The 15018-nt window shown below is 38.7% G+C and overlaps 1 protein-coding gene across 9 annotated transcripts in view; it reads right to left on the bottom strand.

Annotated features, from left to right (window-relative positions):
* The window catches only part of PAM (peptidylglycine alpha-amidating monooxygenase), a 119809-nt gene that overhangs the window by 60357 nt on the left and 44434 nt on the right, over nt 1–15018 (bottom strand). For 8 of the 9 annotated variants that reach the window (XM_053408350.1, XM_053408347.1, XM_053408351.1 and 5 more), the window contains exons 4-5: nt 9629–9686; nt 2095–2182 (exon numbers count right to left, since the gene is read on the bottom strand). In XM_053408350.1, the coding sequence (XP_053264325.1) occupies nt 2095–2182; nt 9629–9686 (146 nt within the window). Of the gene's footprint in view, nt 1–2094; nt 2183–5321; nt 5394–9628; nt 9687–15018 lie in introns of those variants that run through there. The other variant, XM_053408352.1, reaches the window with a different exon arrangement.

Below are 15018 nucleotides of genomic sequence, written 5' to 3'. Positions count from 1 at the left end.
GAACTACTATAGCAGCTTTTTCACACTTTTTCTTAGGAACATTCACAAAATACTAAAAAAGAAGCAGCACATTTTGGATCTCAATTTAACAGCAACAGACCTCCACAGATAAAATGGAAGGAGAAAACCGATCTGCAATTTCAAGGAAATGTTGAAGATGCAACTTTCCTACTGTCATTTACAATAAGGAATAGAGTTATTCATTAATAAAATGCAGTTATTTCCTGGTCCCCACTCTGCTCCAGTCATGTTTGGGTGAAGGAATCACATTAGATAAATAGATCAGCTGGAAAGCTCATCTCAGAGCTACTGTCCCATGGTACAGTAGACACGGACGCAGTTATGTTCACTATAAAGTCTTTCATTCAAATGCTTTTGGAAAGTTTTGGGATCCAGCCACGTGGAAGAATCAACTTTGACACTTCAGTAGTGTATGAAACAGACTTTAGTCTTTAAAATCAGAGAGATTAAAGCTGTAATCCTGATTCAATTTACCTGGGAGCAAGTCTCATTGATTTCAACAGGGCTTACTACTGAGTAGATATGGATAGGATTGTGTAAGTCTCTCCTTTTGTTTAGAGCAGATGCTTTCAAACTGTGAAGCAGACCAATCTTTGTATTCTGGGACTGAACAAAATGAATTTTAGTAATTTCATAGTGGTTTCCAGTGTGCTACCAGTAGTTGCTAGCATGACTATAAATGTCTCGTGTCCACTGGGGCAAAACAGAAGGGAGAACTTGGCATAACCTTGGTGTAGTAGAAAACACATGGAGTGTGAAGGCAAGAGATAGGGAAGGGAAAGAGGTGGGGTGATTGCAACTGGCAAAAACTAATAGTAATTGTGAAGCCCATGAATGTCACAGTTTTCTACTGTGAATTAACAATGCAGCCTGTTCACTCCTGCTTCACCTCCTCCTTTTCTGCAAGCAGGTAAAAACAAACCAGGATGTCTGAATTTAGCTTGGCTTCCCATGATGTGCAAACCTGGCATCCTGGTTTGTTGCTCCCAGCAAGCCAGGTTCATAAGCCAGGGTTAGAAGTTAGCTTTGAGAGCACAAACCAGGATGCTGGGTTCATATTCCACCCTCCTAGATAACTTGCTCACAGATATGGGATGTGCACACAAGGATTCTTCTCTTACAATAAGCCAGGAATCCAAGCTTTCCATGATGTGCAAATCATACAACCTCTATGCTGCAAATAAACCTATATGGAGGAAATAAACCTGTGAAACGGACAAAGCAAAAATCAAGGCTATGCGTAAACTTACTGGTAAACTTACAAGGTAAGTTTACCAATTACAAAATAGTAGGATTGTTTAAGATTGTGTAAGAATATTTAAATGAGCACATGGATTCCAGTATAAAATTCAATTAAACATGAACTATTTTTCAGTAATAGATGAACAGAACACCTTTCCAATTTCATAACTCTTTGGGGCCAAGTTAGCATTTCTGGTTACTTGTTTTATAGACTGTCCTTTTCAAATATTAATGGCCCAATCAAAATTTAAAAGGTATTTCAGAGCTGCTTCTGATTTATTAATAGCAACATCTTATTGATGAGTATGAAGACGTAGAAATTTGCAACTTGCTTCCCATTATGAAGCACTGAGGTTACAGTTTTTATTGGGGGCTACAACCTTTCATCAGTTTGAACAGTAAATCAATCAACTAAGTTTTAGTGAATGAATCCATAGGGGAAAATTTAAAATGTGTGAGGACAAATCGCAATCAACATCAGCTTTACTATGGCTGTTTTTACTCTAGTGTACTACAGTAATACGCGTGGGGAGGAACCAAATGGGCATCCCTCCAAGCAAAGACTGATAGTTTTGCTTTTTTAATTATACATTTTCATGTTTCCTTCAATTTATCAAAGAAGTCACAGATCAACTAGGCCTGGTTTGATACATCTATTGATTAGAATCTGCAACCCAAATTGTAGAAACGACAGAATGAATGTTTTTGAAAACACCATACCCACCATGCATTCATCAAGCCTTCTACACCCCCTCCCAACCACACATCATTCCCTCCTGACACAGGTAGCAAATGAAGCCAATGCCATGAAAACAACCCTGTGCTCCTTACCAGTAATCTTCATCTGAAGATGGATTGTTGCATCCAAAGAGCAGCATATGATGGACAGTGTCCATGCTAGCATGAGGTTTGAAGTCAACTGAAAGACAAAAGTGATATTAAGTATGTCTTTTTTTCTCAGTACATTTTATGGTTCTACCTTAAGTTGCATGAGGACACTTATTTGCTCTCTTTCATTCATACAACAGCAAATGGAGATACACTATGGGCTGCTGCGCTCATTATAATGACACAGCAGGAATAGAAATCAAAAATCGCAGCAAGGATGAAGTGCTAATATCTCAAGTTGTGTTTCAGCTCTCTCAATTTTACTTCTAAAACAGGCAAATATGCCTTATTGGCCATGATACTTTTTTAAAAAATTGTTTTAAGTTTTTCTTATGCTTTTGTTACACACTAATTAAGATGTACATTTTAAAGAAATCATTATTGTTTTTCATTGCAGGTAAATTATACAACTATGATAACATACCAGAATACCCTACTCAAGTTCCTCCTATCCAAACATTCACCGCTCCAAGAGATGGCAGTACTCATATGTAATTTTCATACAAAAGTAACTTTTCAGTAATGAGGCAAAAAGATCATTATATCAAAATAATATTTCAAAGGCAAAAATGAAGCTAGTAAGTCAAATAATGATTCCAAATTCTAAATGGAAGTATATTGGGATTGAGGGGATTAACATCATTTTCTTTCTCTCTGTGTGTGTGCTTTATAAAAGCAAACAAAATTTTAATGAACTTATTGATTTTAGAAACACCATGTAAGGCTCTGAGTTTGTGTGCAAGCATTTCCTTATAGGCTATGTACCAAACATTTTGATAAGAAAAAGTAATTGAAGCACCATGCATATCCTTCCATTGTTTGGGGATTGTGAAGTACGCTGCCATTAATAAATGTCCAATTAAGGCCTTTTTGGGGGTCTCCACTTACATCTTAATTCTATTATAAAAAGAAATTTAGGAGAGAGAGCTGTGCGGTCCTGTCCAGGGTCTGTTTAATAATTTTCTGGATCTTACTAAACAATGAAGACCAAAAATGTAGATTAATATGTACATTTAACCAATAATTAAATATAAAAGGGGAATAAGAAATACACAAAGACCTTTTAACAACTACTGCAAACAACATAACTCCAAGGAATATGTTTTTAGTTTCTACTGTAGATGAAACTCAAGTCTCATAGTTGATCCTCCCACCAAAAAAAGAGAGGAAAGAAGAGGGGAGGAGTACATTTGAAAGTGGTAAACAAGAGTAGCTTTATCAATAGTTTTACTCTTCAGTGACAGAGAGCATTTTAAGTTTCTTTAACTAGGAAGCAGCAGGGCAGATTCTTGAGGTGTATCATTTTAATTCTAATGGCACAGTAGCAGCAGGACCACAGGAGATCTGGTACTTTACAATTGCGCCCCCAGTTTTGCATTTTGAAGTTTAGCAGAACAAAGGAATATTCCAGGGGTGGGAGGGGGGAGAAAAGAGATGAATACATTAATAGGGTAGACTCAATTCTACGATGACAGCTGGAGTTTTACAATCCACTGAAGATGCTACAAAATCATTTTCCAATTGCTCTCACTAACTGTGATGTTTACTGACAGCACTATAAGACCAAAAGACTTCAAAGGGTGGCAAAGAATGTTAAATATTAAAATGTATTTCATCCACAAGAGAAATTATATATTAGCATTATGTGCAAGGACAATGTCCCTGTCATAAGCTCCCTCAACTTTAGATTAGTCCATTACAGGGGTACATTTGTATTCCCATTGCCTTTTAAAAGACCATCTTCCAGACAGTATAATTTGGTGGAATATTTTAATGCAAGTCAGATTTTCAGGGTGACTGGGGGGCTGCCAGTGGGGGTGGGGGGATAGGCAAGGGAAGTCCCACGGTGCAAGTGAAACTCTCACACACCACTGGATTTCACCCTATATGTATTTATTTATCAGTGTTCTACGTATCTCCCAATGTAGTGAAATATAATGTGACTAATTCAGGGTCCTCTTCTACAGTTTGTTTTTTAAAAAAACCCTCCCTTCATCCCACCCACCGCCTTAAACTACAGCCAAACCTACTCACTATTCTAGAAACCCCTATGCTGGTAAAATTTGTTGAAATTTCATATGCATTTTCTAGCTACTAGGAAAGGAAGCATTGTAAAATTGTGGAAGGGTGGGGTGGAAATTTGGTTTCATATCTGTAAGGGTTCCAAGGGGTTGCTCGAGAGCAAGCAGGCAAATACCTCCCTGCTCGGCTGTGAAGCCTTGCTTTTGATGCAAATAAACTTTATCTGTCCAGAGTGCCACTCTCCCGTGGCTGGCTCATCCACTGGCAGAATCCATGAGTGGGCGGGGCTTAAACTTTCCCCAGCAAAATAATTTCTTGACACCCAGTCTGCGCCTCCCCTCTCGGCACGAAACCTTAGTGTGCAAGGAGGGCGTGGGCAACGGCAGACCTCTCCCCTCCCCACTTTGCCCAGGCAAGGTGTCCTGGCAACGCCTCGCCTCCTCCAAACCCTGCAGCTCCTCTCCACTGGAGGCGTGGTTACTCTCCTCCGTTGAGGAGGAGCTACTTCTCACAATCCTCGGAGGCTCTCTGTACTCCATCCGGCTTTTCCTCTCTCCCTTCTGAACCGATGGCAGTTCCCTGACAATATCTTACAGAATAATTGAATTGTAGAGCTGTAGAGCTGGAAGGGATCCCAAGGGTCATCTAATCCAACCCCCTGCAGTTCAGGACCCTCTGCTAAAACATCCATGACAGATGGCCATCCAACTCTGCTTAACAACTTCCAATGAAGGAGAATCCACCACCTTCCGAGGGAGTCCATTCCACTGATGAACAGCTCTTACAACCAGAAAGTTCTTCCTGATGTTTAGATGGAATCTCCTTTCTTGCAACTTGATGCTACAATCCTTTTTTGCTTTGCCATTAAGATTGTCAAATCTTAAGGCTCACAGTACATTAATAGTTTAGTTATTGTACACAGGATACAAAATGGGACTCTCTCTCTCTTTTTCTCTCTCTTATACACAGTGCAGTAATAAAAAAGCTTATCTACTAAGGCGAACTCTTTCCAACTATTTTTCATTTATTTGAGTCCTATTTTTCTGCAAATCACACATTGCAGATCAGGCAACCTGAATCATTTTCACATGTTACAAAATTGGCCATATATCATTAGCCACCAAAGGCATAAATGCATAAACACTTACTAACTTAGATGGGTTTTCCTCAAAAGGTGGTATCACCAAGCAATAAAGATTTCTATTGTAACAATCCTGCAGCTATGGAGTCAAGTAAAGCAATAAAAATGCAATATATCATCAAATTATTTCCATCCACTTTTCAGATTATAATAGGGCCTATCTTGTTTGTATGAAACTATTTGACAAATGGTGGCTTACCATCAGTCAGTAAGGGGGGGAAACTACATTTATTTACTGGTTGGCCATATGCGTGAAAATAAGGGAAGGAGAATGACAGATAAATTTCCTGGCTGAGTGGCTTGCTGTCAGACACAATTCTTCTAAGTGTCGGTAGTATACCCTTTAGCTATCAGCAGAGTTCAATAGTAAAGAGCAGATTGTATCAAACCCTGCACAATACAGCAAATACTTCTCTTGCTTTGCTATTTGCCCATATAATCAAACATTTAAAAGACTAGATGGGAAAATATTAATTTTTCAGAAGCACAAAAGGGAAAAAAAACACTTATATCTCCCCGCTGCTCACCTCTATATATTTTACACATATTCAGTCTCATTGTGCAGCAGAAAAACTTTGAGGGGAAAGGTCAAATACTGTATTATGCTTTTTTTATATAAAAAAAAATCCTACCAAGGAGCTTACTATTGCTAGTTAGATGTATGGCTATCTTCCAAGCTTGGAATGGACAGTATTGCACATCTAATAAAATGGGCTCTAAGTGAAAGGCTGTACACTGGACAATCAGATGCTAGACATATCTTATTACGATTAGCAACTACATTTATTTCATTAGTAAGTATGTGAAGTTACAGCCTACCCGTAGCAACCAACAAAATGCATCTGGTTAGCAAAATGTACAGACAAAATCCAATGTCGTACAAGTGGGACTTCAGCTTGTGCAATGGGACTTCGTCAACCCCACACGCTTCATAGGGCGAGCGAAGGGAAAGATAGAAAAAGAGAGCCATGTTGGACCAGAGGTTCCTTCCAGTGGCAGGATGTGACTATTGGATGTTACACACTGGATTCAAAACATGTTGGAGATATCCAGTTTCAATGGCACATACTGACGTTCTGGTGCATCCTTTGTGTGCTTTTATTTTAGTTTTTGCTTTGTTGGGAAATCACCTTCTTTTTAGGTAACTTTTCGTGTCTATTTGTCACAGTAATAAAGTAATACCTTCTAAGGTTAACTGGAAAGTTTGATATCTTATACACCACTCAAAAGACTTCTGCATTCACATGCTCAAAGCTTAATGCCTGGTTAGGTGAGGAAAGTCTACTACATAACCACACTTATATATATATGGAATGAAATAACTTTAGTCCAGCTCAGTTTACCTCTGATGAGACATTTCTGGACAGAAGCAATTATACATTGTTTATGATTCAACAAGCATGAAAGCATTTAAAATAGTTTCTTCTACAGTATTTTAAAATTATATTAATAAGCAACATACATCTAACCTGATCATAAATACCGTATTTTTTGCTCTATAAGACTCACTTTTTCCCCTCCTAAAAAGTAAAGGGAAATGTGTGTGCGTCTTATGGAGCGAATGCAGGCTGCGCAGCTATCCCAGAAGCCAGAACAGTAAGAGGGATTGCTGCTTTCGCTGTGCAGCGATCCCTCTTGCTGTTCTGGCTTCTGAGATTCAGAATACTTTTTTTCTTGTTTTCCTCCTCCGAAAACTAGGTGCGTCTTGTGGTCTGGTGCGTCTTATAGAGCGAAAAATACGGTACATTCACTGAGAAATAAATCCCATTAATTTTAACAGGCTTACTTTTTACTAAGTGTGTGTGGGATTGTGAAACTAGTCATTTTTTTAAAAAAAATTGTGCGCTGCAACACCAAAGGGCCTATTCTACTGTGACTTCTGGTTTGGACCAGGTGGCATGAAAAATATAGAGAATCCCACCATTGTACAATCTGAAATTTCTTACTGCCAGCATTCTCTATATATTTGCAAGTAACTATTTACTATGATATGAATGTTTTGTATTTTTCTTTTCTCTCTAACTAAATTCTTCAGTAATTTTAATTTGTAATGTTCAGATAGTGCACTCCTTACAAAAGATGTTAAGAACAGTAGTTGTCCTCAAGGACCCATTTGCTTAGCCCTAACTAGATCTTAACAGGAGTGTTTCCAGCCTATAAATAACCCCAAAGAACAATACTGTACAATGTATTTCATGCCGATTTTGTCTTTATAAATAGCAGTTCATAGAACAGTAGACATATCATAAATTAAACACAGTATATACCCTAAAGAATAATTGCTGCAGTGTTTTAATTAACAGAAACTCTAAACACACAATTGCTTAAATACTTGGATAGAATAAATTAACTTACAAGATCCAAGTAATAATAAAAAAAATCAACTGGTGCAGAAGTCCCAAATTATGTGCTATAAGAGAACTGCTTCTGTGTCATGAAAATAATGATTAAAATCAGATCATTAAAGGCTCCCAGGGGTCCAAAGCAGCCACCCACAGCTGCTACTCACTGTATCTCTACATAAAGTACTACTCTGGAATTCCGTCCTTCCAACTGGAAATAGAATTGCTAATTCTGCCCCATATCTGCATCAAGCATGATTGGATAATATTAAATCACCCCTAATACAAGACATAGGAAAACTACTATAAGCACAAGAAACTGCCTATTATTATTATTATTATTATTATTATTATTATTATTTGAATTTATATACCACCCTATACCCTGGAGGGTCTCAGGGGTTTACATGAGCCTTATCCAGGAAAGAAGCCAAAAGGAAGTAGTTTTGGATACAAGCATAATCCCAAAATCAATTCTGCAAAGGTGGTAGCCCTAGCATAAACTACAGCTCCAAGGAACTGCTGGGATTTGCCATACTGATGAGTTCAGCAGCACCTTGGACAAGGACAAGATGAAGAGGCAGATCTTTCTCCTCTTATTTCACAGACAATGCACTGCATGTTGGGAAAAGTTTGGGAAGGGGATTTGAGTGTCGGACAAGGGAAGGGCTGGAAATTCTTAAATCAAAGCCAGATAATAATTTGGGACCTTTTATAGCCTGCGTATTCCTTGCAGGGAGCTTCATGAGCCTCAAAGGTAATTTCCAGGCGCATGCCCACTACATTTTGCTGGCATCTCTTATTTTCTTTAATCCTTCAGTGCCTTACTATGGGAAGTCAAACTGAACCTTTGATTTACAAAGCATAAATTCTAAAGGCTGCCTGTGACCTAAATTACGCTCTACAGAGCCCCCAAACCAGAACACAGTAATATAATTACTAAATATTACACCAAATAAAGATGCCCCCAAATCATGTCGGCTGAAAGTAGAGATGTCATGTCCTTTGAAAGTTGCACTCTCCTTACCTTAACTCAGCCTTTTCCAACCTGGTGTCCTCCAGGTGTTTTGGGACTACAAAGCCTATGATCTCTACCTAATGGCCATGCTGGCTGGGGCTCATGGGAGATGTAGTCCCCAAGTTCTAGGGGGCACCAGGGTGGGCAAGGCTGCCTTAAGCCAATGGCAATACGACAGTGATACAATGATAGTGGTTTCCTAATCGCATTTTCAACGCATATGGAAAAAGCCAAACCTTTATCACTCATCAGCTACCTAATACATACACACACAGTTAACATGTGTTAAGAGCTAACTAATCTCTTTGAAAACAAGTGACGATTTTCTATGTTCTACCCTTTCATTGCAAATTTCCATTCTACTATTTACACTTACTAGTGAAGGTAACCGTTGGCAAGCAGAATGGAATAAAAAATGAACATTACGGAGCGAACACACTAAACAGATGGTGCTTACTTCAGTGGCCTACTTACTTAAATTAAACATTGATATAGTGTTGTGGTAGGGCCTGTCATTTGCCTGTCATCTCATCCACGCCTCAACATAAAGCAAGTATATTTTGCAAACAGGTAAGATCTTACTGTACCTAGCGCTTATTGTAAGTGCAAAGAGATTTACAGCCCGTACCAGCAGGTAAATAAACAGCTTGTGCAATGGAGTGGAATTAAGTATCCAGCCACAGACAGAAAGCCAATACTTTACAAATGGGAGCGCTACAGCCCAGCTGCCAGAGGCATCTACATGAAGCTCCTTAAGTACTATTACTCACGAGTCTCTCCAGATACAGTTTGTTATCCCCACCTTAAGTGGTTCCCTCTAGTTTTGCTTCTGCATTAGACATGATGAATGTATTACAGGAATTCTGATGGGGGGGGGAATTAAGCTACAGGGGAAGCAACACAAGCCTTTCACCAATTCTGTCCATGATTTTCTGGCACTCAGGTGGTACTCACCTACGTAGGCTTCCTCCTCCACTGGTAAACGGACAGACATGCAAAGGTAGGTATCAGACTGGAATGACACAACAGGGGAAAAGACATTAGGCATATTTCCCCCCCAAAAAAGTCAAAATTTGCTAATTTCACAAACAGTTCACCTTCGATATATGTATACATTTCTTGCAACAGGTGACCTTGAAAACAGCTAAAATAACTTTTAGAATAGAAGTATGCCTATATGATAAACTAATGATAAACTAGCTATAACATAATTTTTACTTCTTTATTAGATCGTATATTAGATAGTCAGTATTTCTAGAGGGTATGCATTTCTGGCTAGTATAAGAATTTACACAAAGTAAACCAACTACATTAATCAGAAAATGGCTAAAATAGGTAAGCTGGGTCCTCAATGCTCTTCCAAATATTGTTCTTTGATGTCAGGAGCACATTGGTGAGTCAGCTACTGAGGAATTAATACACACACTCGACAACAGCTTCCAGGCTAAGTAAGAGACAAATGTACAGCCTGCAGTAGTCATTTTGTGCTATAGCTGTACTCTGGGGCTATTGCAATGGAACACAGCAACTGTATCCTCTAGTGGCAAGCAAATCAAGGATACTATACAGCACATTCTGATATTATTGTGTGGGCTGCTGGGGACAGGGGGCAGCAGAGAAGTACATTAAAAGTGAATAATTAACAAGGAAGTTCCTCGTGTAAGCATTTCCTTGGAAATGAAAGGGAGCAAGACAAAGCCATGCTGGATTTTGCCCCAAATGCACTTCTAAGCCCTTGCTAAATCTCTCTACAGATATGCACTTGGATAATACCGGGGGGCGGGGGGAATAATCAAATCAATATTACTTCAAGGTAGAGGACATATTCCCAAGTCACACATCCTCCCCATACCATACCCTTGTTCTCATACAATATTAAACATAATTAAGTAGTTCACTCTGGGTATAGAGAATACCAAGAATGGAAATCCATAACTGTGTCTGTATGCTCCTCACTTCAATTAACATTAATGAAAGTTAATCAAGAGAATGTTTCCCTTAGAAGTAAGCAATGGAAAGTCGGCTGAGACACACATTTGTAATCGTCTTCAGCGCAAATTGGAACATGACAACCCTGTACAGACATCAGTTACTTCACAAGTCCCAGCAGTCACACAATGCCGTGAAATGCAAGATGTGTAGGGCCAGCACGACCCACGTTTTACAAGTGCCTGTGCTAATTTCGTGGCTGCAAGTTGCTACTGTTTCAAAAGCCAAAGCTTTTTAAGAGACAATGGAGCTGAAGTCCACAATTGAATTCCAATAAGTCCAATAATTGAATTCCAGCCATATGTATTTGCTCTTCCAAATTTTTGCAGAAATATTAAACATGAAGCAAGACAACTGTTTGTGTAGGTCATCCTATATACAATACAAGGCATTTGGAACTGAGGAACTATATATGTGAAAGAGAATAAATCAGAGAAAATTTTCCCTTAAACCTTTGGCCCTCCAGATGTTGCTAAACTATAACTCCCTTCATCTGTGCTTGGTAAGGCTGGTGGGAGTTGTAGCTCAACAACATGTGGAGAGCCAAAGGATCTCAATGCCTCCCCAAAATGAAGTTCTTATTTGTTCTGCAGGTTCCAGTTCTATATTCTGGTACTGTATTTCCACGGCAAGCTTATCTTCTACATATGTTACAACTTGGCCTCTTTCTGTTGCACCATAATGTCAAGTCCCATTCAACTCCCCATGGAACACAAGAATTAATAAAGCTTTGAACAAAGTGGGAAATGTGCAAGAGTATTATTATTATTATTATTATTATTATTATTATTAGCAGCAGCAGCAGCAGCAGCAGCAGCAGCAGCAGAAGCAGCAAGATACACTTGCCATTTCCCCCCAGAAATTTAACATATTAAGCAAGTTTCCTAAAATTTCTTTGCCACCAGTGATGGACAATCTGGATACAATGATAGATCATGGTTCATTGTTATGAGACCAATCACAGTGAGCTCAGGAACCACAGCCCTCTCCCCCTCTAGTGAGAGTTTTAAACTCCCGAGGAAGAGTTTGGAAGCTTCTATTTCTGTTTTAAGCTAACCACAGTGAAATGTTATGTCTGAACCCAGACAGAAAGTGATAAGTCTTGTGGCTGGTTGAAATAAGCCAACTTTAAACCATAGTTTATGAAGTTCCCTTGTTTTCTCCATCTATATTTAAGATGAATCACAGAGTAGGCAGGGATGGGGTGCAACAATAGACAGTCATTAACTGGTAAGTTCCAATCTCTTCTTTGTGGCTGCATTGGACGAGGCAAGGAGAAGGAAAAACACACAAACCTTAGGCACATGCGTGTATCTATAACCCAATGTTTATCATTACATTCAAACTGGATCATTGATTAAACAAAAAGACACTTATGGTGGACTTTGAGATTTGCTTAAATGACTAGCACTAAAATGAAACATATTATATATGCCCTTGAACACCTTGCTGGTCTCCACTGTGCCTCGTTTCCAAAGGAAACACAAACCCTAAGGAAGCGTGAGGAAACCTAGAATCTCACACTGCTCAGAGATTGGGGCAGTGTGTAGCACTATTTCCCCCTCAAAAACAAGACATTTAATCAAAAGTTTTTAAAATTTCCACTCTCTAGATCTGCAGAGGATTCTGAAGCAAGTTACAAATCCCCAAATAATGGGATAATTTCCTAATAATACAGGGCACTCTAATTCTGCCGACTTCATCACTTCAAAGTAAATAATTCACACAGAGAAATAACTTTAATGACTGTACAAGACCCATTGCTCTTTATCTTTCAAGCTGTCAGTGTTTGATAGTCATCTACACTAATGGCTATACTTCTATTAATAAACAAAAATAGACGAGCACTGAAAATGTCAATTGCTCTGCAATCTTCTGTCATTATTTCATATATTAGTCTGCAAGCAAACATATGCAAGCTCAGACATTAATGGTTTGGCAGCACTTGCAAACACACAAAGTGAACCACCTTATTCTTTAACACACTTGCCTGATGAGTTCCTAAATACTTTCCAAACACTGAAAGAAAATAATGAACTACTTAAATTGCCTTTCTCCTACTTTCCTTCCCAAGCATTCAGTGTGAAAGTGTTGTTCATTCATTTTTTCCCATACTAAACGCATTAAAACTAATAAAAAGATTAAACCTTTCCAAGTTCAAAGCTTCTGGTCTTATGGTTGCTTATGCATGTGAAAGCTGATAAATTTGCAATAATATTTTTTTAAAAGGTCATAATGGAGGCTTGGAGCTCTAGATTCAAACTTGCCCATGCAAAATATCATTACATTGATCTTTGGTCAATGAAAAGTTACAGGTTTGGGGACAAAGAGGATTAATTTGGGCATGATTTTTGTGGCTTAGCAGAAGTAGGCAGCATTTATCCTGTACAGATTTATCCTGTCACTTAGAGGCTGCAGCCAGTTGAGTCTGCTTTTTTTCATAAGTCCTGAATAGCAAGTCACGCTTATGAACAATTTAAATGACAGCAGCCATTTTCATGTACTGCCTCCATATAAATTAAATAGTTATGAAAGGATTCATTTTCCAGTGATGCATGTTCTTCTGTTATTCACCATCCCATTTCCTTCATATCACTTTGAGTAGCTCTGTACAGAGGGTAAAAGATAGCCTCTGTATTATACATTTGAGCAAGATTCAAAATGTAAAATGCAAATGCCAAGCTTTGAACAGCAAAGATCTGAAGCACAATTAGCGATAGGAGGTTGATGCAAGAATATATTTTTTCCCATTCTTACCAGTAAGCATTACTTAAGGCTGCCCTTGTTCTTTACGATATCACAGGCCTTTATGTAAAAAGCCCATTGTTCTAATTAGCCAACCCAGATGAAGAATTTTTCAAGGACTGATTTTTGCACATATGCCATCTGTATTCATACTACAATGAACCCTGCCAACAGTGCTTAGAATTATTCCAGATGAATGCTACATTATTTCACGCTGTAGTGCAAGTATTTTTTTGCCCACACAGAGAGCTCTGCTATTCTCAAACGATTTACGCAAGGTAGATTCCTGGAAGTCTTATTTTATTCCTTTAGAATAATTAACCTAACAAATGCCATCACCAAAGACAGCCTGAACATGATAGCAGGTAGGGAAAAACCTCCACGACAAGATGCTGCTTTAAAAAGGGGCGTGTAAACTATGACAGCCGTGTGGTGCTGAGAATGCCTATATGCTACAAAGGTTTCCACGCACATTAATCCTAGCATGAAAGAAACATTAGGACATACATGTGTTGGGAATCAGGTTATACTGATCTGTGAACAAAAAAATAGGAGAGTCACTTAGAGCATCCCATGCACAGGTGAGATGAAAGTGTTAAAACTACTGCCTTCCCACAGATGCTTCTCAGCGGCTGTTTTTCTCCACTCCTACAATAAGAAAGTTGATGTGGGTTTTAATCTGCTTTTAGTCTACTGCTATTTTAACTTTTCAGAAGCTGCAGTTCAAGTCACTGGCCCAGTTCAGATATCACATTCCAAAACACGGTCTGGAGGACTGAGCACAAGCTAAGGGTTTGCACATTCTCCTTTGTTTGCTGGCTTGATTTAGCAATAATTTGTTCCTAAGGGCTGGTTTGGAGGATCAGAAACATGACATTTGAACTGTGCTATTACAATCTACTCCAAGCATGTGAGCATGCTGCAAACTATTCAAGAATGAAAAAAGCATTTATGAAAAAGCTCCCATAATTTTACTTCTCTTATTGTGCAAGATGATCACCATGATGGGTGATATCACGTGAAATTAATGGAAACTCATTGAAATGAGCTGCATATAAGCATAAGAGTCTCGTTGGAATTTATTCTAAGCCTCTGAGGCTGCCACTATGGACACATAGCTAAATCACAGTCTTTCCAAGCTGCTGTTCCACGGTACAATACTTTTTGACTTTATAGCCTGGTGGCTAGGATCTCCACCTACTATACCATAGATACTTTCAGTTGGACAGCACATGGATTTTTCTACACCTGCAGATTCCAAGTATTTGTGTGGCTTAATTTCCAGAAAAGGTTTTTTACAGAATATTTTTACTTGAGTCCTACTTGAAGCGTTCTTTCTCTACAGCCAAGAAATTGAAACAGATGGTTCCAATCATAAGTTCCAGGAAATGCTCCCCAATAGCTAAATCACTTGTTTCAGCTTCTATTTGTGCAAGTGCTATCTGCAACAATGAGTCATCTCATCGGCTGCAAAACATCCTATTCTTGTAATGCTTCTGAAGCTCTTAACGCTGCTACTAATTTCATGACTGGCAGTTCTATCTAAACATTATTTAATCTCTTTTTAGCAGGGACTCTGAAATCCTGTGGAGCTTTTTGCCCATCTCCAT

The sequence above is a fragment of the Podarcis raffonei genome, chromosome 11 (assembly GCF_027172205.1).
Source record: "Podarcis raffonei isolate rPodRaf1 chromosome 11, rPodRaf1.pri, whole genome shotgun sequence".
NCBI lineage: Eukaryota > Metazoa > Chordata > Lepidosauria > Squamata > Lacertidae > Podarcis > Podarcis raffonei.
This window is presented reverse-complemented; position numbering and strand designations above follow the sequence as displayed.